General features: G+C 40.7%; 1 protein-coding gene across 1 annotated transcript in view; it reads right to left on the reverse strand.

Moving 5' to 3' along the window:
- Positions 1 to 24,618, reverse strand: part of LOC106093635 (cell adhesion molecule Dscam2) — a 367,625-nt gene that overhangs the window by 270,153 nt on the left and 72,854 nt on the right. The window contains 1 exon segment of the mRNA XM_059365962.1: positions 16,465 to 16,727. Within this exon segment, the coding sequence (XP_059221945.1) occupies positions 16,465 to 16,678 (214 nt within the window). The 5' untranslated portion in view covers positions 16,679 to 16,727.

Genomic DNA, 24,618 nt, shown 5'->3' on the forward strand with positions numbered 1-24,618 from the left:
GTGGGTAAGCCTGTAGCGACATGTATGCTACGTTTTTAGGACCGGGCCCGAAGGACAACGAATTATAGATGGTCACAAAGAGGGGCTGTGACCATTCCAAAACTATGTGGCCTAATCTAGACTTGGAGAGTGAGTCTGATAGCAGACTGTCACTTAAACCATATTTTATCCATATAAATCAGAGACCGTTGTAAAATTTTATGATGAAAGAGATGCGGCACTCATTTCCGAATATATGCGAATAAATAAATTATATATTAATGAGAAGAAGACGAAGTTAATGCATTTTAGACCTCAAGGAAATATTGATTCAAGTTTGAGGCTTAACGTCTATGGCAAGCTAGTAGATGAAGTAAATGAAATAAGATATTTAGGACTGGTTTAGCAGTCTAATCTTCCATGGGATCAACGCTTTAACCAATAGAAGTTTAAAATTTCGGCAGCGCTTGGACTGCTTTAAAAATTTAAATACATATTTGATCAAAATACTAAGTATATTATTTACCAGGCTTTAATACAGAGTGATTTAGATTATTTGGATATAATACACGCTTACAAAAGAACTACAAACCTAATATCCTTGCATCGATTACAAAATCGAGCTATGAAACTTGTTGCAAATTTTTCTATGTTAACTTTAAGTCTTTTTGGAAATACGATTAGCACTACATTAACCGTTTATGGGATGTACAAATATAAAATCATGCTTTATGTTTTTACATGTATAAACCATATTGGTCACCATACAATTAAGTTCACTCAAAATCAAAATTCTGTTAACACTCGAAACCAATCACCATTCCGTGTTGCTTTATTCAGTACCGAAACAAACAATGTTCTGGTGGTAATGAATATAATACAATACCATTACAAACAAAATGCTGCTACACTCTTTCAGCTTTTAAAACTCATTTAAACCTATTTTTATTACTTCATATCGAAGAAATGTTAGCTTAACATAAATATGTGTAAACTAAATGCTTTTGATACAAAAAAGTAAAAATACAACATGTAAATACATATATTCAAATAATTATGTAAAAACTTGCCAACAAGCCTCTTAATGCCAATCGGAGCTGAGGCACTAATAGTTTATGAAATGTATTTATGTTTAAAATGAAATTAAACAAATAAAAAGGCGTTAAGTTCGACCGGGCCGAACTTTGGATACCCACCACCTCGGTTATATATGTAAACCACCTTTCATCAAAATCCGGTGGAAAATTTGATACCTTATGTCCCATAGCCATTATATCGAAATATGATCAGATTTGGACCATATACTAATAAGTACAAGTCATTGTTCAATTATGTTTAACAAAATATTGGTCTTTTTGTAGCTATATCTAAAAATAAACCGATTTGAACCAAATACAACATGGATGTCAAAAAGCCTAACATAAGTCAATGTGTCAAATTTCAATTAAATCGGATTATAAATGCGCCTTTTTTGGGGCCAAGACTTTTAATCGAGATATCGGTCTATATGGCATCTATATGCAAATCTTGATCAAATTGCAGAAATATGTGGAGGGGTTTAACTTAACTCTCTGCCCCAAATTTCGGCAACATCGGACAATAGATGCGCCTTTTATTGGCTCAGAAACATTAAATCGAGAGATCGGTCTATATTGCAGCTATATCCAAATCTGAATCGATCTGAGTGAAATGGAAGAAGAATGTCGAATGGCCTAACACAACTCACTGACCCAAATTGCGGCGACATCGGACAATAAATGCGCTTTTTATGGCCCCAAAACCTAAACCGAGAGATCAGTCTATATGGCAGCCATATTCAAATCTGGACCGATCTGTGCCATAATGCAGAAGTATGTCAAGGGGCTTAACATAACTCACTGTCCCAAATTTCGACGACATCGGATAATAAATGTGCCTTTTATGGGCCTAAGGCCTTAAATCGGAGGATAGGTCTATATGGCAGCTATATCCAACTATGGACCGATCTGACCAAATTGATGAAGGATGTCGAAGGGCCTAACACAACTCACTGTCCCAAATTTCAGCAAAATCGGATAATAAATGTGGCTTTTATGGGCCTAAGACCCTCAATCGGAGGATCGGTCTATATGGGGGCTATATCAAGATATAGTCCGATATAGCCCATCTTCGAACTTAACCTGTTTATGGACAAGAAATTAATCTGTGCAAAGTTTCAGCTCAATATCTCTCTTTTTGAAGAGTGTAGCGTGATTTCAACAGACAGACGGACAGACGGATGGACATTTCTATATCGTCTTAGATTTTTACGCTGATCAAGAATATATATACTTTATAGGGTCGGAAATGGATATTTCGATGTGTTGCAAATGGAATGAGAAAATGAATATACCCCCATCCTTCGGTGGTGGGTATAAAGACAAGCAAAAACATGCTAAGTTCGGCCGGGCCGGTATCTCTTCTTAGGATAAAAAGTAAGAATTGCTATGCTATTGGAGCTATTTCTAGTTATAGTCCGATTCGGACCATTATTATGGACCATTAATTGTATGTTGGATATCATAGTAGAAGTCATTGTGTAAAATTTCGGCCAATTCGAATAAGAATTACCCGCATATAGGATGCGGGTAGGTGAAGGGTATAATAATTGGAAAGAAATTGCAGCTTGTAAGGCTCAAGAACTCAAATCGGGTAATCGGTTCATATGGGAGCTATATCAGGTTATGGACCACTATGGACTGTACTTAGCACATTTGTAGGTAGTCTTAACCGAACATTACATGCCAATTTTCAGCCAATCGGACAAAAATTACGGGTTCCAGTGGCTTAAGAAATCAAATCTGGAGATCGGTTTATATGGGAGCTATATATCTTATTCTGAACCGATATGACTTATGTGCAATCCCCAACTACCTACATCAATATCAAGTATCTGTGCAAATTTTTAAGCGGCTAGCTTTACGCATTCGACACCTATCGGGATTTCAACAGACGGACGGATGGAACTGCAAGTACCTGCGCAGGCACTGGTACTTGCAGATGTGCGTGATGGAATTCGTTGCACTGACTCCACCAAATCCATAATCTTCGAGCTGAATCTGGTAATAAACATGATAGTCAACGAACATAAGCGGAATTTGTGGCTGGAACACTTGGAGCTGTGTAACTTAGGTACCGGTAAATACAAGTTGTGGTCCACTGTTAAGTAATTTTCGAAACTCGGTAGTCGGGATGACAGGACCTTAGTCACTTTTGATGACGTAACTGTGATTGATCCGAATACGTGTGCCTGGTTGTTCAACCGTCAATTTATTGTGCATGCCGAGAGTGACAGGGCTAGAAAAAGAGAGATTCGTCGTATCCGTGGTCTCTGAGTCGCAGGAGACCCATCAATATTTACCGTGGACGATGTTACGAATGTCATCCGTTGTGCCTAGTCATCTAAGGCGTTGGGCCCCGACGGAATATCTACACTGATGCTGAAGAATCTACTGAAACATGGAAAGAACCCGAGTAAGGGAGGGTCGTAAACACCGATCTCCCTTCCCTCACCAGCAGACAAGACTAAAGTGACTACTCCTCCCGAGCCTTGTTGGAGAATTTCCATTCAACAAGCACCAGCATGGATTTCGAAGACTGCAAAGCACAACAACTGCGTTGCATGCCACCACCACAGACATTTGCAGTGGCTTTAATTAGCCCTGGGCATTTGATAGGAGGTCCTGAACCTGAACACAATATAATCACGATCGATATTTGAAATTAATTATTGTTATTCAAACAGTAAAGACTTTATTTAAGAGAAATGTCAACTTTATAATAAATAAAATAAACTTTAAAATAAACAAAATAGAAGAATCCCTCGATGCCAAAGCGTACACACTGGCGGCATGCATTGACATCGAGGGGGCTTTTAACAATGCGAGGACCGACATACTGATCCTATCCATAGACCAGTGCGAGGTGGACGCGGTCCTTAGAGACTGAATAAACCATATGCTAAGGAATAGGTGGATAAATTGTGTGTCCCATGACATAAATATAAGGGAGAAAGTGGCACAGGGGTCATTTTATCGCCACTCCTATGGGTGACCACCATAAATGAACTATTACGGATGCTGACTGAGGAGGGATTTGAACCCATCTGCTACGCAGACAATATTATAATACTTCTAAGGGGTAAGGATCCGAACGAGCTATGCAAAAGGACCGAAAGGGTCTTGCATATTGCATATGACTAGGCTAGACCCAGAGGTCTCAATGTTATCCCAGAGAAGACTGAAATATGCCTGTTCACGAGGAAGACGAATATGGGCCAATTTAACGCACCACGTTTTCTTTATAGAACGGCTTCGATATTTGACAAGGTTAAATTGGAAATTGGAAGCGTCACATTCAGGAGCAGACGAGCCTCGAAATGAGGCCTGAATTCGAGGATAGTCCACTGGCTCTGCAGGAGAGTGATTAGACTTATTACAATATTTACTTACGCCTCAGTAGTTTTGGGGACTGCGATGGAGAAAAACTGCAACGTTAGGATTATACAACTGGTTCGGAGAACATGTTGTCTCACCATAGGCGGAGCGATGAGGACCACTACTACTAGGGTAATGGAAACCATTCTAGATATTCGACCCATAGACATTCAGATTAAGTGTGAGGCAGCCATTGCGGCTATGAGATTAATGGGATGGAAGAATGGATAGAGGATAGGAGCAGGTCATAACATCGCGGTATACTCGAGGAGAAGATAGGAAACCTGGAAAGAGTGGAAGAGTTTTCCGGTCGTGTGCCTGAGACGACACTTGAGGTCGAGTGCGAAGCACTGCCGCCAGCGTAACAGACTGGGATTTGCGGAACCCTTGTATTGCCATCTGGAAGAAGGACAGAGTGGGCCTGGGGGTCTACATTTAGAACCCAAAGACTGAGAACTGCTTTAGACTGCCTGGTCATAATACAGACCTGCAGGTGGAGATCCGGGCGATCACGGAATGCGTAAGCTGGTGCGGTGTTAACTCGAGAACATCGAGTATGAACATTTTTGCGCACAGTAAAATGGCTATAAGAGCAATAACAACCAGGACGGTGTGATCACGAACAGTGTTGGAATGTAAGAAGGAGATTAACGCCTTCTCTGGGGAATGTCACGATCCGTATCGTTTGTGTGCCGGGCCATAGCGAAGTAACTCGGAATGAGAAACAGACATTTTGGCTGTGGAGGCCAGAGAATTGCCGTCAAAAAACTTGGCTAACCCGAAGCCTGTCGGGTCGAGTCCGAATTAAGGTCGTGGGTGACGAATGCAAATGCAACCCTGTGGAACAGCGAAACGGTCAGTAAGACGGCAAAAATCTTATGGGCGGATCTAGATCGCGCGAAAATCAGGCTATTACTAAAAGGAAGTAAGAAGGAGGTCAGTATTGCTCTCGTTAGCATAACGGGACACATAGGACTCACTTATGTAAAATCGGTGCGGCAAGTGATAGCTTATGTAGGGCATGCGGGGAAGATGATGAGACGTTGAAATATCCCCTATTCGCATCTAACGGATACCGGCACTTAGCTGGGGACACAATACTAGACATAAACTAACTTAGGGGCGTCTCATTGTAAACAATTGACGATTTTGTAAGTAGCACGGAATTCCTCACTTAGAGTATCTTTTTCAAGGTTACTTTTTATTAGTTACAGCGCAGAACAAGCAGATTACAGGCTTAGGTGTATGTCCATAGTTGCACGGGGCGGATTAATATCCGCACCCTTTTTTCAACCTAACCTAACCTTGGTGGGGACAAAATACCAGATAATAATTTTCCTTTTCTAACTTGGATTTATTTAAGGGGTTCCTTTTAAGTATTTAGAGCGTCTACTTACCGAGTCACAATAAACAAAGAACTCGCAGCCGTAGAGAATGCCGGGAACAAGATAAGTCTTTGCTAAGAGCGACCTAACCCGCAGCGGTGTAACCAACTGAGTGGGCCAAAGAGCATGCTATTTTGAATATCCCTGGCCAACAACGGAGCCCATATGATTAGTCCACGTAGGAGTGCTTTTAATAATCAAGCCCAAATTCTTAGCATGAGGAACAATTTCTAATCTAGCATCACATGAAAAACGAGACAATCTGTTTTGTGGCAACAATACACATAGACTTAAAAAGATTAAGGCACAAACCATTGGCTAGGATAGGTACAATAAAATGAGACAAACGGACATAAAAGAAAAATTGGAAAGATGTCTCATCTTAGCTCATAACAAGGAATGATCCACAGTGTCAAATGCCTTAGAATGATCAAGAAGAACAAGAAAATTGATCTTATCATTCTCTAAACTGACTTTGATCCTCTCAGTGATGTTTGCTAAGACAGATACGCAGTTGTGGTTTGGACGGAACCCAGTCTGTCTCACATACAAAAGATGACATCTGCAAATACAACAATTTCTGGAAGACTTTCGACAGCTAACAAAGGATCGCAATTGGTCTATATTTCTTGGTGTTTTTAGGGAGTAGGGTGAACTTGGCATGCTTCCAGGATAATGGAAAATAGCTTGTGGTCAACACCCTATTGAAAATATAGGTAATATGAGGGATAATAAGCGGGAGCAAGAGCCTTAAAAATCTAGGATCTGTACCATCACATCCGACAGCTTTAGACATTACAGTCACGGCACATTCAAAGAAATCGACGGGACCAACACAGCGGAAGCCTTAACCAGTTTCATCATCGATGGAGGGGGAGACATTGAAATCGTAGAAGTTGGGATCAACTGGAACCTGTGGGACATTAACAAGTGCATGATTTAGCCCATTGATGTCCAAGGCTGCTGTGAATCTGTAAGTATCTTTCCCAATTTCGATGTCTCGAATAACCTTCCTGGAGCCTTATTTATATAACTACTTCAGATGCTTACCATACTCACTGTTTAGTGCATTTACATGTGGGTGGAACAAATTTTTACTCTTCTGCCATATATCCATCATATCGCCATTATTGGGCTACGTGTCAACTTTGGTATAAGGCGGCCTCTCAGCCACTTGTTAAATGATTCAATGTAACGTTTGTACTCTACTCCTAGACCCCGATTTTGTTAAATGTCCTTTCGAGCAGGTTTGGAGGCCATTGAAATTGTTGGCCAGCAATGTTGATGTCAAATCCTACTCTATTCTCAAATACCTTGAATTTGAGCCCCTTTTTGTCATAGTAATACTCTCTGAAAGTTGAATGCATTGTCATGATAGGTGGTTTAAGGAATCACTTGACGTCATATTTTTATGTCAGATTCGTTCTGTCTTCCATTATTGGGTTCTTCAGAGGCAGGGCAATCCCTCACACTACCCCTTTTTGATATTGCAATATTAAATGCACTTTTGTTATCACATGATCATAGAAACATTCAAAAAGATATTAATTTTTTGCCTTAAAACATCACATAATGTAAGCAAAAATACCGCACACTTTTTCGTTTACTTCTTTTGACTCTCCGCCAGCTATTTCATTCATTAAGTGCATAGTGTGGCCACAAAATAAGTTACTTTGACTCCTTTTAATGTTAACTACAATGTTTAAACATATTAAACCACAAACATATTAAACCGCAAACGTCATTGTCCATAGCCGCAGCTTAAGCTACTGACTGACCTCCATTCCAAAGAACACCAAGTAGGCCCACACGCATCACACTACCACACACCAGTTACCTCTCGCACTCTCACCACTCATATTTCAAACTATGGCCTTGCATTCAGACAAATAACGGATGCCTAAATAAGAAGCAACAAAAAAATAGATGTGTTTATGTTTTTCCTTCTTTTATAGAATATTAATTCCTCATTTTCACGGATTTTCTTTTCGGGAAAATAATTTTCATATATATTTGCTCTGCTATTAAAGCGATATAAACATATGGTCCGGTTTGGAACACAATTATATTATATGTTGGAGACCTGTGTAAAATGTCAGCCAATTCAAATAAGAATTGCGCCCTTTGGGGGCTCAAGAAGTAAAATAGAGAAATCGATTTATATGGGAGCTGTATCGGGCTATATACCAATTCAGACCGCAATAAACACGTATGTTGATGGTCATGAGAGGATCCGCCGTACAAAATTTCAGGCAAATCGCATGATCCCAGATCGGTTTATATGGCAGCTATATGAGGTTGTGAACCGATTTAAACCTTATTTTACACAGTTGTTGAAAGTAAGAATAAAATACGTTATTCAAAATTTCATTCCAATCGGATAAGAATTGCGCCCCCTAGAGGCTCAAGAAGTCAAGACCCAAGATCGGTTTATATGACAGCTGTATCAGATTATGAACCGATTTGACCAAAACTTGACACAGTTGCTGGATATCATAACAAAACACGTCGTGCTAAATTTCATTCCAATCGGATAAGAATTGCGCACTCTAGAGGTTCAAGAAGTCAAGACCCAAGATCGGTTTATATGACAGGTGTATCAGGTAATGGACCGATTCGAACCATACTTGACACAGTTGTTGGATATCACAACAAAACAGGTCGTGCAAGATTTCATTCCAATCGGATATGAATTGCGCACTCTATAGGCTTAAGAAGTCAAGACCTAAGATCGGTTTACATGGCAGCTATATCAAAACATGGACCGATATGGCCCATTACAAATACTAATAAGAAGTATTTGTGCAAAATTTCAAGTGGCTAGCTTTACTCCTTCGGAAGTTAGCGTGCTTTCGACAAACAAACGGACGGACATGGCTAGATCGACATAAAATGTCAAGAAGATCAAGAATATATATACTTTATGGGTTCTCAGACGAATATTTCGAGTAGTTACAAACAGAATGGCGAAATTAGTATACCCCCCATCCTATGGTGGAGGGTATAAAAACTAACACAACAATTTACTGTGATTATGCTTCTTATTTTTTTGTGAATTATTTCCTCATTTTTATGGCTTTTCTAAAACGAAAATCAATTTTCGTACATATTCGTTGTTTGTCTGGAAAAATATCTTTCGACTGATGCCATGTTCATTTCAATCCATTGTGCCGTTCGGCAGTAATGCTATGTTGCGGAGGAGGATTCTAAATTTGGAAATTTTTGCCTAATTTCGGCTAAAAATTTATTCCAATTTTCCTGTGGGTTTCTCTACACTCAAATACCTCTTATTTAAACCCCAAGTAAGTGAAAGTCCTGTTTGGGGTTATGATGGAACCCCAGAGACTTGGTCCTTAAAGTGAAAGTCAATTTCGTGCTCTACTCCCAAAGACCTTTCATTTAAGATCCATATTGCCATGGTCGGTAAATACGTCCGATTTGAGGGATTTTTTGGAGGGTGGGCATATCAATTGTTTATCAGATACGTGTTCTACTCCGATCTTCCGATTTGGGGTCTTAGGCCCATAAAAACCACATTTATTATCTGATTTTGCTTAAATTTGGGACAGTGAGTTGTGTTAGGCCCCTTGACATCCTTCGTCAATGTGACCTAGATCGGTCCAGATTTGGATATAGCTGCCATATAGACCGATCCTCCGATTTAGGGTCTTAGGCCCACAAAAGCCACATTTATTACCCGATTTTGCTGAAATTTGGGACAGTGAATTGTGTTAGGCCCCTCGACATCCTTCGTCAATTTGGCCCAGATCGGTCCAGATTTGGATATAGCTGCCATATAGACCGATATCTAGGTTTTAGGTTTTGGGCCCATTAAAGCCACATTTATTATCCGATTTTGCCGAAATTTGGGACAGTAAGTTGTGTTTGGCCCTTCGACATCCTTTGTCAATTTGGCTCAGTTCGGTACAGATTTGGATATAGCTGTCATATAGACCGATCCTTCGATTAAGGGTCTTAGGCCCATAAAAGGCGCATTTATTGTCCGATGTCGCGGCAATTTGGGACAGTGAGTCATCCTTCTTCAATTTCACTCATATCGGTCCAGATTTGGATATAGCTGCCATAAAGACCGATCTCTCGATTTAATATTGTGGGCCATAAAAGGCGCATTTATTGTCCGATGATGCCGAAATTTGGGACAGAGAGTTAAGTTAAGCCCCCCCTCCCCACATAATTCTGCAATTTGGTCTAGATCGATCAAGATTTGCATATAGCTGCCATATAGACCGATATCTCGATTTAAAGTCTAGGCCCCAACAAAGGCGAATTTATTATCCGATTTAACTGAAATTTGACACATTGACTTATGTTAGGCTTTTCGACATCCATATATTGTTCAGATCGGTTTATTTTTAGATATGGCTACTAAAAGGACCAATATTTTGTTATACATAATTGAACATTTACTTATATTATTAAATAGTATTTGGTCCAAACAGGATTATATTTCGATGTAACTGCTATGGGACATAATGTGTCCAATTTTTACTGGATTTTGATGAAGGGTGGTTTACATATATACCCGAGGTGGTGGGTATCCAAAGTTCGGCCCGGCCGAACTTAACGCCTTTTTACTTTTTCAAGTTCGTTTAATCATCTATGAAATTACTCCCCAAATTGTTTAATGCGTTTACACCCTCAACATCAACTGTACACAAAAACGAAGTATTTGGGGTGATTATGCAAACTTTGGCGTCTTTTTTTATTTTCATGTTTGGCGTGAAATTGTATTACGAAAATACACTTCAGTTTCTAAAATGAAATTTAACCCTGATTTAATATTGGGTCACAAACTGCATTTAATTTCGGGATGCATTAGCAAAATTTGGCGCGCATTTATTATGGGGTCTTAGTAAAAGCACCCTAAATGTTGTGCCCATTTTCTTCTTCGATTAGGTGTGATTTATTTGGAGGCTACTGTCATGGCACCATTTTGCAAGCAATAACAAGTTTTGCTCTCGTTTTATAACCAAACGTCACCGCAGATGGGACTATTCTGGACCCAGTAGTGACTAAAATTTTATAGTGTGCCCATCACAAAACGTGGGTATAATTTTTCAGTTCAGTGCACTACTAGAAAAATCTTAAAATTTACAGAAATTGAAATGAATTAAGGTTTTGCTTTTTTAGGTTAGATCTAAGTGACAGATTGCCATCGGACTCAATTGGACATATTCGTCCATTGTGATATTACAGGAACTGGAGAAGGAAGATCCTAGTCTCGTGCTTGTGTGCTCCATAATTCCTTGGGAATTCGATGGATGTTCCGGCACCCAGAACAGTTCAATTTTGAACAGTTTCGCAAATCCGTTGAGAGATCTGCGACAGTCGAGTGCGGGTTTTGAATTCAGAAATATGTTCTCCAGGGATTTAATGGCAGTCTGGCTGTCTGAGATATATATATGCCAATCGTCGTTATGACATTATATCTTAGCCATTCCACCACCTCCTTAATTGCCAGGATCTCCGCTTGATACACACTGCAGTGGTCGGGTAACCTTTTCGATATGACCAGTTCTAGATCTTTAGAGTACACCCCAAAGCTCACCTGGTCATTTAGCTTGGACCATCCGTATAAAAGTCTATGAAACTTCTATTACCAGGGATATCGTAGTGCCAATAGGTTCCAATACGACACGCTGATGCAACCATAGTAAGAGTATATCTTCCTAAGCCAAGGAGCCAGTCTGGCGGACACCGGCGATGTATCGTCAGGGCCTGGGGATTTAAAGAAGTCAAACCTTTTTAATCGCCCTAAGGATTTTTGACTCAGACACAATTTCTTCAACAACCCCCGACGAATACACACCAGTGGCAATCTTTTCTGGCGCCATGTTGTCCCTTATAGAGTTTTTTGGGATATGTGTATTAACGAGTGGTTCTAGTGTTTCCTCACTAGACATTGTCCACATATTCTCTGACTTCTGAATACGTATATCCTATCGTAACAGGATACGCTAGACCATAATGTATAGACATTATCCATCCTTCGCAATTGCCAGTTCCATTTTTGATCAAGAGGGTATAGTCGTGCGGAATGTGTTGAATTATATCCTAATCCTCCTTTCTTCTACAATATTTAGCAGAGGGACCACTTCTGCAGTATTTTCTCCAAGGCTGCATTTTCAACGTATTTTGTTTGCATATACCCGTGGCGGTAGGTATCCAAAGTGGGGGAACCTTGGTATCCATGCGTCTTGCTAGATCTCGCCAATTTTTGATCCCTGAAGGCAATTAGTTTGTATCGGCTCCGATACCAGCCTGCATCGTCACAATCTTGAGAAGGCCCAAGAAATTACGTAAGGGCATTGGAGTATACAGGTGACAGTCCATTGGCTATCCCACTCCAATTGTTTCAAGGTAGCCTTGTTCTTCACCCTTGTCGACAACTTAAATCAAGCTTCCCTAGCGACATTAGCAAAGGTTCTCGGACCCATACTACTACTGCTTGCCTTAGTTCTTTTCAACTTGAGATGCCCTCCATGTGACCGCAGTCTTTTGGCTGACGGCGGTGCCGTTTCCGAATCTAGACGGGGTAGCATATGCAGCAAATCTCCATGCCTAATTAAGGGAGACTCTCTTATAAACGGTGAAAGCTTTAGGATCATTCTCAACAAGCCTTTCAATAAGCATGAGAGCGACGTACCTTTTACTATTACAACCTCTTAAATGTAGGAAGGAGTAGAAAAAAAATCTGATTTCTACTGATAATGCCGAAATCGCGATCACTGTAGCCCACCCACTGCATTTTGCTTCGCAGATTTTGCCTTTTTTTTAATGGGTCTTTATTGTTTGGTTTTTCTATTAAAAAACAAAATCTCATTGTTCTTTGCAACGTAAATCCAACAACAGAAGTATTTTTGTAAAATTTTGATATACTCGAAAGTTAGCGTGCTATCGGCAGAGAGACAGACGGAAAGGCCTAGGTCGACTTTTTATGTCATGCCGATCAATATTATTAATTTATTTTGTCTTAGATCAATATTTCGAAATACTTCAAACAGTTTGTAGAAATTTATATGCCCCAATTATTTGATGAAAAGTATAACAAGTAAAAGCGTGCTAAGTTCGGCCGGGCCGAATCTTATATACCCTCCACCATGGATCGCATTTGTCGAGTTCTCTTCCCGGCATCTCTTCTTAGCCAAAACAGGATATAAGAAAAGATTTGCTCTGCTATTAGAGCGATATCAAGATAAGGTCCGGTTTGGACCACAATTGCAATTCGAATAAGAATTGCGCCCTTTGGGGGCTCAAGAAGTAAAATAGAGAGATCGATTTATATGGGAGCTATATCGGGCTATACACCGATTCAGACCATAATAAACACGTATGTTGATGGTCATGAGAGAATCCGTCGTCAGGCAAATCGGATAATAATTGCGACCTCTAGAGGCTCAAGAAGTCAAGATCCCAGATCGGTTTATGTGGCAGCTATATCAGGTTATGAACTGATTTGAACTATTCTTAGCACAGTTTTTGAAAGTTATAACAAAAGACCTCATGCAAAATTTCAGCTAAATCGGATAATAATTGCGCCCTCTAGTGGCTCAAGAAGTCAAGACCCCAGCTCGGTTTATATGGCAGCTATTTCAGTTTATTGACCGATTTGAACCATACATGGCACCATTGTTGTATATCATAACTTAATACTTCGTGCAAAAACTCATTCAAATCGGATAAGAATTGCGCCCTTTAGAGGCTCAAGAAGTCAAGACCCAAGATCGGTTTATATGACAGTTATATTAGGTTATGAACCATATTTAGCACAGTTGTTAAATATCGTAACAAAACACGTCGGGCAAAATTTCATTCCAATCGGATAAGAATTGCGCACTCTAGAGGCTCAAGAAATAAAGACCCAAGATCGGTTTATATGGCTATATCAGGTTATGGACGAACCGATTTAATCCAGACTTGGCACAGTTGTTGGATATCATAACAAAACACGTCATGCAAAATTTCATTCCAATCGGATAAGAATTGCGCCCTCTAGAGGCTGAAGAAGTCAAGACCCAAGATAGGTCTATATGTATATATGGCAGCTATTTCAAAACATGGACCGATATGGCCCATTTACAATACCAACCGACCTACACAAATAAGAAGTATTTATGCAAAATTTCAAGCGACTAGCTTTACTCCTTCGGAAGTTAGCGTGCTTTCGACAGACAGGCGGACGGAGATCAAGAATATATATACTTTATGGGGTCTCAGACGAATAATTCGAGTAGTTACAAACAGAATGAGGAAAGTAGTATACCCCTATCCTATGGCGGAGGGTATAAAAATTCGTGTCAACTTTTGACCAGATCGGTTTAAAATATTTGTTGCTACGGTATAGTTTCTAGGTGTAAATCGGGCGATGCATATCTATGGGAGCTATTGTATATCCAAATACGAACCGATTTTGAAGAAATGTTGCAGTTAGGTTAAGATTAGAAACAAAACAATCCATGCCAAATTTTGTGCAGATCAGTTAAAAATTGTAGTCACTACGGTCATTTACGTTCAAATCGGGCGATACATATAGATAGGAGCTATATCAAAATCTGAATATATATATATATATATATATATATATATATATATATATATATATATATATATATATATATATATATATATATATATATATATATATATATATATATATATATATATGGGAGCTATATCTAAATCTGAACCGATTTTTTCCAAAACCAATAGTGTTAGTCCCTGGGCCAAAAAAGTGACACGTGCAAAATTTCGTGACAATTGAACATTAAATACGAACTGTACCTTGATTAAAAAAATACCTGGACTCACAGACGAACGGACGGACAGTCGGACATGGCTAAAGTAACTCTCTTCTGAGCTCTCCTGCTCTTTAGCGTTTGAAACAAATGCATAAAATTATAATACCCTGTACAACAGTCGTGGTGTAGGGTATAGGATGCTATATCTAAATCTGATCCGATTTTCAAAAATTTGCACACGTGTTGGAACATCAAATAAAACATCACGTGCAAATTTTGCAAAGAAACGACTAAAATTGTGCCTACTACAGTTTAAAAATCCATATCGGATGGAATATGTATAAGGGAGCTATATCTTAGTCTGATACGATTTTGTTCAAAGCTAATAGCATTAGTTCTTGGATCAAGCAAGAGACTTATGCAAAATTTGACGACAACCGGACAACAAGTTTGACCTGTGCCTTGATTACAAGAATACATAGATAGACAGAAGGACAGACGGGCATAGCTTAATCGAATCTGAAAGTGATTCGATGCTGATCGGTTTACTCATCTTCTCCTTCTTAGCGTTGCAAACAAATACACAAAGTTGTAATACCCTGTACCACAGTAGTGGTGTAGTGTATAAAAACTTGAGTGAGTTTGGAAGCAAATCTAGTCCAATGGAAGTTTTTATTTAGTATAATTAGTGGGACGGAGGCTGCCGTGGCGTAGATTTTAGCATGTGCGCCTATGACGCCGATCGCCTGGGTTCAAATCCCGGTATGAACATCAGAAAAAATGTTCAGCTGTGGTTATCCCCTCACTAATGCTGGCTACATTTGTGAGGTATCCTGCCATATTAAAACTTCTCTATCGAGTGGTGCCGCTATGTGACTCGCCGTTCGGGCTCGGCATAAAAAAGAAGGCCCCTTATCATTGAGCTTAAATTTTAATCGGACTGCACCCATTGATATGAGAGAAGTATCCCCTGTTCCTTAATGGAATCTTAATGGGAAATTTAGTATTTAGTAATATAGGGGGTCTTTATGTACGAATGACGAACTCCAGAGGTACAATAAAAAGTACTATGGGGTAGGTTTCTATCCCCAATAGACTCATGATATGCGTAAGTATGTATTAAGGTGATGTGTGATACATTGTGGATGACGCTGATGACAAAATTGCACAGCCCATCCAGTTCGAGTAGATTACATTCAGTTCGCAAAACGTTTGCAGTTTGCCTCTAAAAGTAATATCTACTTACGGAATGGGGAAGGTACGTTCAGCATGAGTCAATGTGAATAAATCCGCACGTGTCTAAAGCGCCATCCACATCTTCTCGAACATCATCACTTCCTGCGCTGTATAGACAGACGGTGGTTTGTGGTAGATGCACATTCTCGTATCTTTCAAACAATTTCCATTTAGGATTTAAATCATCATTAATTTTGCCTGCAGTTCATCGCGATAAGGAACAACAAATTTTTTATTCCCCCTTTCTTTTGTATGTTACTGAAAAGATGCCTAAGCAGCACAAGGGTAATGCATTCAGAGAAGCAGTAATACATCAAGGACCATGTCGTTGATGATGGCATTGATAGCACGGTGAAGGGGAGTACTTCTGAATTGCATAACGACGGCATCAGTTAGAAATCACGTTAAATTGTTTAATGCACAAGCAATTAAATCGTCAGATTCATATCAAAGAATTTAGTGACACAAAAACGTTGACACTTCCAATGCTTGTTACGATTACCCACGCCTACTCTACGGCAACGACTTTTGTAAAGAGAGGGAAAAGATGGGTTTTGAATGCTTTTCACTTAAAATAAATTAAAAAAATTGTGCGATAGGAACCTTCAAAAACCCGTTCGTTGTGAATCAGTAAAAGCTAATCATACTCACCAGTCATTCCAAAGGTTAGTATGATGCCAATGCATAGGAAATATCCTGGCATTATATGATAGCAAAACGCAGCAAATGATTGATTTCCCGTTCGGAAAGAGGCGGTCGTTGTCATTCCATAGCGTCGATTTACTGGATATTTATTCTTCTGTTGGGCATTACTCCTCTCGTTTTTCCACATATTTCGAGTATGTCTTTTCAGCTTCATGTGCATCACTAGCCCGTATTTGTCAAACCCACATATTTTGAACACGCTGCAGTTGCTGAAATAAAGTAATGCAATAAAATGATAATTTAAATGTTAGTTTGGGTTAGCTTAGGAAATAAGTAAATCGCACAACTGACATGCACCCTGATAAGTCATTGGTTGGAATTCGATTATTGGTATGAATTGATGATAATCTTATATATAAAAATCAATTTGTGTTTGTTTGTAGGTTTGTTTGTTTTGTGTGTTCCTTATAGACTCAGAAACTGCTGAACCGATTTTCTTGAAATTTTCACAGATGGTGCATAATGACCCCGTGGTGAAAATAGCGTACTAGATTTTTTGATATCTGAAGGGGGGCGGATCCTCCCCCTTACCCTAATATTCAGAAACGCCAGATCTTGGAGATGGATGGTGCGATTTAAGCGAAGTTGTGTGTGCTCTCATATAGTTACCTAAAAATAAAAGTTTGGTATCCAAATTTCGGATGGGGTACCTAGGGGGCCGCCCCACCCTAAAACCTACCAAACAGATATTTAGACCAATCACGACAATATGGGACTCAAATGAAAGGTATTTAGGATAAGAAAACGTAGGTCCACCCCAAGCCCCAAAACACCCCTAAATCAGACATATTGACCGACCATGGCAATATGGGACTCAAATGAAAGGTATTTGCGAGCAGAACACGAATCTGATATCCAAATGTGGGACCACGTTTCTGGGGGTCCCCCCTTCCCCAAAACGCACCCAAAACTGGTCTTATTTACTGACCATGGAAATATGGGGCTTAAATAAAAGGTATTTGAATGTAGAATACGAATCTGATATCCAAATATGAGACCAAGTGTTTGGGGCCGCCTCTCCCCAAAAACATCCCCCCAAGGGCACTAATTTACGACCATAGTAATATGGGGCTGAAATGAAAGGTCTTTGGGAGTAAAGCACAAACTTGATATCAATGTTCGGGAAAAGTGTCTATGGGGCCACCCCACTCCCACAACACCACCCAAATAGTAAGTATTTTCTGACTATTGCATTATGAGGCTCAAATAAGAGGGTTTTTAAAGTGGAACACGAATCCGACATATATTTTGAAGGCTAACTCACTGAATGGCCGCCCATCGCCCAAAACACCCCCCAAGCAATTCATTTTTGCCGACTATGGAATATGGGGCTCAAATAAAAGGTATGTGGGAGTAGACCACGAATACCCCAAACCGGATATATTTGCCAAGTAAGGAGTTTAAATGAGATTAGAAAACGAATTTGATATCCAATTTTGATGGCAATGGCAATATGGGGTTCAAATAAATGGTATATAGATATATGAGAATAGAGTACGTTGCTGATATATTTTCCGGGCTTAGTGTTTGGGGGATCACCCCAATCCATCCGACCATGTCAATGTGGATCTTAAATGAAAGGTATTGGGGGGTAGAGCAAGAATTGATACCCATTTTCGGGACCATTTTTCTGGGGGTCTACCCCTTTCCCAAAACACCCCCAAAGGGAAAAAATTTTTCGACCATGCCAATATGTGGCTCAAATGAAAGGTATTTGAGATTAGAAAATGATTTTGAAAACCTATATTTGGGCCATGCCAGGCCACCGTAGCGCAGAGGTTAGCATGTCCGCCTATGACGCTGAACGCCTGGGTTCGAATCCTGGCGAGACAATCAGAAAAAATTTTCAGCGATGGTTTTCCCCTCCTAATGCTGGAAACTATGCCATGTTAAACTTCTCTCCAAAGAGGTGTCGCACTGCGGCACGCCGTTCGGACTCGGCTAAAAAAAGGAGTCCCCTTATCATTGAGCTTAGATTTGAATCGGACTGCACTCATTGATATGTGAGGAGTTTGCCCCTGTTCCTTAGTGGAATGTTCATGGGCAAAATTTGCATTTGCATTTTTGGGCCATGTGTTTGGGGGACGTCCATCCTGTAAACTCCTCTTAAGCCAATGGTATTTGAGAGAAGAGCACGATGCTGATACTCTTTCAGGGCCAAGTATCTGAAGGACCACCTCTCCACCGAAAACACCACTAAATCAGAAATCATGAGAATAAAGGGCTGAAGTGAAGTATTTTAAGAATGGAGTACACCTTACATCCAAACTTAAATTCGTAGACCAATAAAGATCATATGGGATTCAGATAAAGGCACTTATATTGTTAAACTCTTTGTCAAGTTAGCATGGTATTTCATTAAAAGATCTTTAATTGTCGAAAATAAATGTTCCAAGGAAACTTTTGTTCCTTTTCTTGTTCAGCTAGTGGTAAATAATTATTAATGGTCAGGACGAAAGATCAGTCATTTTCTTAGCTCAATAGTTAACTTGATTACAATACTATTGAAAGCATTAAATGAAGAGGTTCACATTCAATCTATTGGTTGTGCCAATCATTTGCATAACAAATAAATTTGTTTTGCCTCTTGTTGTTGAACCAACATCTTATTATTTGAATTCCTAACGGAGCACAAACAAAGAGTAAGCTCAACAACGATGTCAGTCATATGCATACAATTTCCGTTTTAGTTAGTATTGCAACGAATAACTTAATTTAACCGAATATGTTGTTGTCATTTACATTCGGAAAAGTTAGGTTAGGTTAGGTTGAAAAGAGGGTGCAGATATTAATCCGCCCCATGTCACAATGGACATACACCTAAGCCGGTAATCGGCTTGTTGTGTGCTCTAAAAACTATGAAGTGACCTCTAAAAAGAAAATTTTAAGTTAGGAATTCCGTGCTACTTACAAAATCCTTAATTGTTTTCAATACCTCTCCCCTAAGTTGGTTAATGTCTGGTACGAAAGCCGGGCAATGACAAAGGAAATGCTCCAACGTCTCATCATCTTCCCCGCATGCCCGACACATGCTATAACTTGCCGCACCTATTTTACATAAGTGAGCTCGTAGTCCTATGTGTCCCATTATGATAACAATAGCTATACTGACCTCCTCTTGCTCCCTTTCAGCAATAGCCTTGTTTTCTAACGGTCAGGATCCCCCCATAGGATTTTCGTCGTCCTACCGACCGTTTCGCTGTTCCACAATGTTGCATTCGCATTCGTCGCCCACTCCCTTAACTCGGACTGCGTCGACCCGAACGGCTTCAGGTTAACCAAGTTTATTGACGGCAGTCTTCTGGCCTTCACCGCCAAATCGTCCGCCCTTTCATTTCCCCTTACTCCATTATGGCACGGCACCCAAACGATGCGGATTTTGCCATCCTCAGAGAAGGGGTTAATCTCTTTCTTACACTGCAAGACAATTGGTGACCTTACCGTCCTAATTGTTACTGCCCTTATGGCGATTTTACTGTCTGTAAAGATGTTCACACTCGACGTCCTCACGTTAGCACCACACCACTTCACGCATTCCTTGATCGCCCGGATCTCCGCCTGCGGGACCGTATTATGGTCAGGCAGTCTAAAACAGATCTCAGTCCCTGGGTTCTCAATGTAAACTCCCAGGCCCACTCTGTCCTCTTACTTTGATCCATCCAAATGGTAATACTAGGGTTCCGTCAACCCAAGACTGTGGCGATGGCAGCAGTGCCTCGCACTCGACTTCAAGGTTCATCTCAGATATCCCATCGGAAACCTCTTCGCTTTCCTCCAGGTTTCCTATCGTCGCCTCGATTATACCGCGATGGTAGGGGATTCTATCCTCAATCCATTCTCCCATCGCCTTAAGTCTCATAGCCGCAGTGGCTGCCTCACACTTAATCTGTATGTCAATGGGTCCGATATCTGGGATAGTCTCCAGTGCCCTAGTGCGCGTGGTCCTCATTGCTCCGCCTGTGCCAAGACAACATGTTCTCTGAATCTGTTGTATAGTCCTTATGTTGTATTTTTCTCGAAAGCATTTCACTACATTTCATTTCAAACTACTGAGGCGTATCACGCTCAAGTAGAGCCAGTGGACTATCCTCGGATTCAGGCCCTATTTCGATCCTACGGCCCGCCTACATAGTGCCCAACATCTGTGAGCATTCTCAGTACGCTCCTGAATGTGACACTTCCAATTCAGGTTGATGTCTAAGATCACACCTAAATATTTTACCTTGTCAGATATCGAAATCGTCTTATTGAGGAAACGTGGTACTTTTAATTGGCTTCGTCTTCCTCGTGAACAGTCATATTTCAGTCTTCTCTGGGTTAACATTGAGACCTCTTGGTCTAGCCCAGTCATATGTCATACCTAAGACCCTTCTGCATAGCTCGTTCGTATCCTTATCGCTTAGAAGTATTATAACATCGTCTGCGTAGACAGGGTCATGTCCCTCCTCCTCAGTCAGCATCCGCAATAGGTCATTTATGGTGGTCACCCATAGGAGTGGCAATAAAATGCCCCCTGTGTCGTGCCCTGTGCCACTTTCTCCCTTATATTTATGCCATGGGTTACACAATTTATCCTCCTGTTCCTTAGCATATGGTTTATCCAGTCTCTAAGAACCGCGTCCACCCGGTACTGGTCTAAGGATTGGATCAGTGTGTCGGTATGCACATTGTTAAAAGTACGTTCCATGGTTTTGAGTAGAAATGACGTAAGGCTTACGGGTCTGTAGGCATTTGGTGTCGCATAAATTGCCTTGCTAGGCTTGGGTATAAACACCACCCTTGCCTCCTGCCAGGCTTTCGGAGTATATGCAAATCCTATGCACGCTGTGAAAATTTTGGCCAGACGAGGAGCCAGATAGTCTGCCTCTTTCTGTAGTAACGCCGGAAATATTCCATCAGGTCCGGGTGACATAAATGGTTTGAAGATCCTCAAGGATTCCTTCACCATAAAATTCCGTAATTATAAACATTCGATCAACGTCATTATTCCAAGATTCCGGTGTCTCCTTAAGTCCCGTTGAATCCTGTGGAAAATGAGTTTTCATCAAAAGCTTCAACATGTCCTCCGTTGTATCTGCTCTCACTCCTATGTGGTCTACTAAAGTTTCAGTTTGGACATGGGTTTTTGAGAGAAACTTTTTTATCTTGGCAGCGTCATTAACGCTATCGACCTGTTCGCAGAAAAGCTTCCAGGAGGCACATTTTGTCGCTCTGGTAATCTTATTGTATTCCTTGAGCCGTGTGTAATACACATCGCAATAAACTACCGCTTTTATACGACGTGCCTCTTTCCCAATATTGTGAATCTCCCTGGTCATTCAGGGTTTTTCTTGGGCTGATTTCCTTTCCCGAAGAGGAGAACTATCTTCGAAGGACCCCACCAGTGTAGTCGCAATCCTGTTGACATGTTCGTCAATGTCTTCTATGCTTGGACAATCTAAATTATCTTGCCCAAGTCTTCTTCTGAGCAGCCTTTCGAATTTTGTCCAGTTGGTTTTCAACTTATTCCGGAAGCTTATCGGATTCGGCGCTGGCCGTGCTTTTCTAAACCTAATGTAGCGGTGGTCAGAGGAAGAGTGTTCCATGGAGGCCCTCCAATCCTGAACTTCATTAATTAGATTTTTCCGAACATATCGTCACATCTAAAACCTCCTCCCTAATCCTATTAACAAAGGTAGCGGTGTTACCAATATTAAGTGTTATTAGGTCGTTAGTATTCAAGAACACTGCCAGGGATTAGCCCCGTTTATTAGTGTTGGTACTACCCCACGAAATGTGGTGAGAGTTCGCATCGCACCCAATATGAATCTTGCCCTTGCTGATTTTCTCCATCAGAGCGTGTGTAGCAGTTTCACTCCGATGGAGGTTTATTTGGATGACCTCAATCATTGGTCCTCCAGTAGATTGGCATCTTGGGAGTAGGTGATGATCTCATCGTCTGCTTCCTATTCTTTAGACTGCATTGACTTTCATGTCACTGCAATGCCTGATGTCGTCGTTTTAGGTTCTTTGCCTAGACTAGTCTTCCGACTTTTTATAAAGTCTGTAATGGTTCCATTGTATGGTCCCTGTTCGTTAAGCTGTATTGGGTTTCCATTTACTGTTCTGCCTGATATTTCAATACTAGGATCTTTGCCTTCCAAATCTTAAGTAAATGGGCTTCTTGGGAGTAGGTGATGGTACCATCATCGGCTCCCTGTTCGTTGGGTTGCATTGAGGCTCCTGTCGCTGCGCTGCCTAATGTTTCAATATTAGGATCTATACCTATCCCAGTATTCCGAATCATTAAGTCGGTGATAGGTCCGTCGTCGGGTTCCTGTTTATAATGCTGTGTTGGGTCTTTCGCCACTGCACTGCCTGATATTTTAGTATTAGGATCTTTACTTCTCCTATTCTTTCCAACATTGAGAGATGCCGTGATTGTCTGGTTGTCGGCCCCCTGTTTGTTGGGCGGTGTTGAGTCTAGCTGCCACGGCACCTGCACGGCCTGGTGTCGCAGAAAGAAAATTTCTGCCTATCCTAGTCTTCCCAATTTTAAAAAGACAGCTTTGCTCCAGTAGTGCCTTTTGTCTTAACCAAACTTAGCCAACTTGCCAATGCCAGCCACAAAAAGTGTTCCTTCCTACTTCTTCTCCCTGTGGAAGACCTCCTACTTCTCGGCGACCAAACCTTTGTTTTGCTTGCCCAAAAATCCCAACATGCGTTCCGTCGCAAATTTACTGCCCATCCCTTCATGAAGACCGTAGCCTTTGTGAGCTGAGGGATATCCATCTTTCTCACCAGGCCGAGCTTTGCGCCTAGGGAGTGTGAATACCTCTGACGAACTGTTTGACGGTATCAATACATTCCGCCGACGCAAAACGCAGCTTAAAGATGTCCCCTCTAAACTGGCAGCTCATAATTTGTATGGGTTGACCCTCTACAGTGTTCCACACATGTTCAAAAATCCGATCGTTAACCAGATCCTCCATTTGGGACCGATGATCTGGTACCGGATGCACAGCCGATATTGATGACTGCATAAGTCAGCTGATCTCTGTTGTGCTTCCTTGCCACTCTGGGCTCCCTACCATTCTCAGCGCCCATTTTCCCCTTCAGTGATGGCTGTGGCCTCCTTTTGGAAGTCACAGTCCTCCATGAAGACTCACGGGCAGTGCCCGCTTCCTTCGTTCCTGTTCCAACTTTGTCTACCTCCGCAGGACACTGTCTGGAGTCTCCATTGCGGGATGGCTGGCTTGGTTTTCCCAGAGTACTTGAAAGCGGGGAGCTAGTTCCATTAACACAGTCGCTGTCTGAATCCGAGACAGAAACACCACCTTTACTTAAAGGCTAGGGACGAACTGTGCATCCCTCTGGTTTATCAGTCTCTTTCTCATTAATTAGTCTGACGACTAGTTGTGTGTTAAGTATGGTACAATTTACTGGTGCAAAAGTAAATGTCTAGAATAAATTTAAATAATTATACTACATAAAAGTTTAAGAAGTTTGTGTTTCAATTCGCACACATTATATTTACGAGAAGCTCACTGGGTCTATTGGATAAGCCTGTATAGTACAGCTTGACCGTGATGCAGCTATTTCATCATGTTGACGTAGTCCAGTTTGTTAGCTTAGTTCCAAGACACGTTAAATTTATTTGCAGTTCCTAGCTGGATATTTTTCTGTTGCCACTCAAGAATATTGTTTCCTACCAGATTTATGAAAAATCCTACCAAAGCCGACTAAAACCTACGAAATATTCTAAAGCCCAAAATAGGTGTTAACTTTTAGAGTCCACTACCTAGACCCAAAATGAGCCCGTAAATGCGCATTTAGTCAACATCTGAGGATGAATCAAAACTGACCATATTTGTAGTTAAATTATAGCCATGTTATCAGTTTGAAGGCATTGAACCCAGAATTCGGAATAAATCCCTTGAGACTCGTACCATTACAGTGGATATCAGAACTTAAGAAATTTTTCTCTAAATCTTGAAACAGAGCGAGGGTATTAGGCTCCTCAACATCTATGGTTTAATTCTGCACGAATACGCAGAAACAAAGAGAAGTTAAATAATTTTGAGCTATTTTGGGCGACGTTTTTATACCCCCAACCATAGA

The sequence above is a fragment of the Stomoxys calcitrans genome, chromosome 3, assembly GCF_963082655.1.
Source record: "Stomoxys calcitrans chromosome 3, idStoCalc2.1, whole genome shotgun sequence".
Taxonomy (NCBI): Eukaryota; Metazoa; Arthropoda; class Insecta; order Diptera; family Muscidae; genus Stomoxys; species Stomoxys calcitrans.